This window comes from Berghia stephanieae, chromosome 6 (assembly GCF_034508935.2).
Source record: "Berghia stephanieae isolate SIO BIC M18660-M18661 chromosome 6, UCSD_Bste_1.3, whole genome shotgun sequence".
NCBI classification, from domain to species: domain Eukaryota; kingdom Metazoa; phylum Mollusca; class Gastropoda; order Nudibranchia; family Aeolidiidae; genus Berghia; species Berghia stephanieae.
Genome location: NC_088365.1, coordinates 60,417,921 through 60,420,420, shown reverse-complemented (window position 1 = coordinate 60,420,420; position 2,500 = coordinate 60,417,921). Strand labels below are relative to the sequence as shown.

Genomic DNA, 2,500 nt, shown 5'->3' with positions numbered 1-2,500 from the left:
ATCTATCTATCTATCTATCTATCTATCTATCTATCTATCTATTATCTCTCTATCTATTTATCTATCTATCTATATCTCTATCTATCTATATCATCTATTATCTATCTATCTTCTATCTATTATCATATATATCTATCTATCATAATCTAATTATCTATTATCTTCTGTATTCATTATTATTATCTATTTTCATATTTTATATAATTTATCCAATTATTCATTTCATTTATTATTATTCTAATTATTAGCCCGGGGGGGGGGGGGGGGTCGATATGGTTAGAGGAGAGGGGTGTGGGGGGAGGATAACAACGAGTATTAATACAAACAAAAAACTATAGTCAAATGTCATTATTTTGTTTAAACGATTGATGAGGTGGTCAGGGAAGAGGGTCACTGTTGTGGGCGGGTAAGGTTGCACTCGTCCTATTGCTACAGTGACTGGACTTCGTGACGTCATATAGCTATGACCAATAAGACCTCCCACAAACACCAAATCAACCAATCAAATTGTAACAATTTTTCTAGTGTTCAGATTATTTTGGGGGGAGTAGATAATGAGTTCCCTATATGGCCATGTCAATAAGCCTACCCCTCTGTCTGCAGTCCCATTTTCGCTGTCTCTGGTCACTCATTGCTAAACTCCGCCCAGAAACTTTTTCATAGGTCCGTCCATCACCAAATTTCAAACTTTTGTTCTCGTGAGTTCTCAAGATTTCATTGTCTGCTGATTTGGGTATAAAAGCCGAGAGTTGAAGTGAATTTCTTAGTTTCAAAAAAAGTCTACCCAGTCAAAAATTTTTCTTGGAAATAATTCAGTTTGTGCCTTATACCACTTTCATACTTTGTTGAAGTTTGTTACAAAATTTTTAATATTCTCGTGATGGCTTTTAACGTTGTTGGTGATCGAAATGTCTATAGCATTCAGTTCAAGCAAGGTGAGTGAGAATTTTATTGTTGTGAATTAATTAATAAGAATTAAATATAATATTAATGTGCATCTTTGTGGTCTTGTGGTATGACACTCGCCTTCTAATCGTTAGGTCCCTGGTTTGAATTTAGTTTTGGGAGTAATATCTCACCGTACTCAGGTATAAAATTAGTACCTGGCCGCTAACGGGGATATTCCTCTAGAAAAATAATTGTAATCGTGTTGAGGCATCATGTCTCGTCCTATGTGTTGCTTTTGGCTTGGGATCCCTTATAAAGTCTTTGAGCACATATAATGGATATAAAGCTATATAAAAATCTCGAATTAAAAAAAAAAAAACAAAAAAAAACTTTGGCCCCAAGTTCATAGTTTCTGTAATTTCTATCACTGTGCCTTTTTCTATGATTCTTTGATTTGGGTCTCTAGGCTTATGTTTTCGGTAACAGTTGCATCAATTGATAAACGTCTGCGTGTTTATTTTGACGAGTTTCTTTAACGCTCACTTATTGATATATTCAGATGACACCCGACTGTCAGAAAGTCCTGATTATGAAATATTTTGTAAAGTTACAATATGGAGAATACAAATCTTTCGCCAAGATTAAAAGGGTGTTTTCTCATTTCATGGGAATTTGGTTTACGCCTGATAGGTCCCAGGTTTGAGTCTCACTATGTGCGGTGCAAAGTTTTGTCATTGGTAGAGGTTTATAAGTAGTTTTAGTCGGCAACGACAACTGTCTTCATCAGAACGTTTATTTGTAATAGTATTGCGATCGTCTTATTTAGTAAGTATTGCTATTAGCTTGGGATCCCGTGTAAAATACTTTGAATACATTTAATTGAAAGGAAGCTCACTTCTTAATAAATCAGATTGTCAGGAATATCTATTTAAAAAAAATAAATCCATAGCTTTGATCTCAAATTCCAATCAGCCAAACGGTCGATTAATAAAGGATGACAGAGAGAATTTCTAATAATCGGAATATTTTCATCTGAACAGTTTTATACTACGAGATATGCAACAAGTAGATAAACCCATTGGAAAAGTGATTACATATTTTAACTAGAAGAATTTGTATGTATTTTGGTGCCAATATTTTTGAAGAAACAACTGACTTTCTAACAAGTCATGACGATTGTCATCTTGTTTTTGTTCTTCTTGTTGTTCTTCTTCTTCTTTTCTTCTTCTTCTTCTTCTTCTTCTTCTTCTTCTTCTTCTTCTTCTTCTTCTTCTTCTTCTCTTCTTCTTCTTCTCTCTCTTCTTCTTCTTCTTCTTCTTCTCCTTCTCTTCTTCTTCTTCTCTCTTCTTCTCTTCTTCTTCTTCTCTCTTCTTCTTCTTCTTCTTCTTCTTCTTCTTCTTCTTCTTCTTCTTCTTCTTCTTCTTCTTCTTCTTCTTCTTCTTCTTCTTCTTCTTCTTCTTCTCTTCTTCTTTCTTCTTTTCTTCTTCTTCTTCTTCTTCTTCTTCTTTCTTCTTCTTCTTCTTCTTCTTCTTCTTCTTCTTCTTCTTCTTCTTCTTCTTCTTCTTCTTCTTCTTCTTCTTCTTCTTCTTCTTCTTCTTCTTCTTCTTCTTCT

At 34.0% G+C, this 2,500-nt stretch overlaps 1 protein-coding gene across 1 annotated transcript in view; it reads left to right on the top strand.

Moving 5' to 3' along the window:
* The first annotated feature begins 722 nt into the window (after window positions 1–722).
* The window catches only part of LOC144975734 (uncharacterized), a 7,143-nt gene continuing 5,365 nt past the window's right edge, over window positions 723–2,500 (top strand). Inside the window, exon 1 of the mRNA XM_078919928.1 lies at window positions 723–935. Coding sequence (XP_078776054.1) covers window positions 881–935 — 55 coding nt within the window. The 5' untranslated portion in view covers window positions 723–880. The remainder of the gene's footprint in view (window positions 936–2,500) is intronic.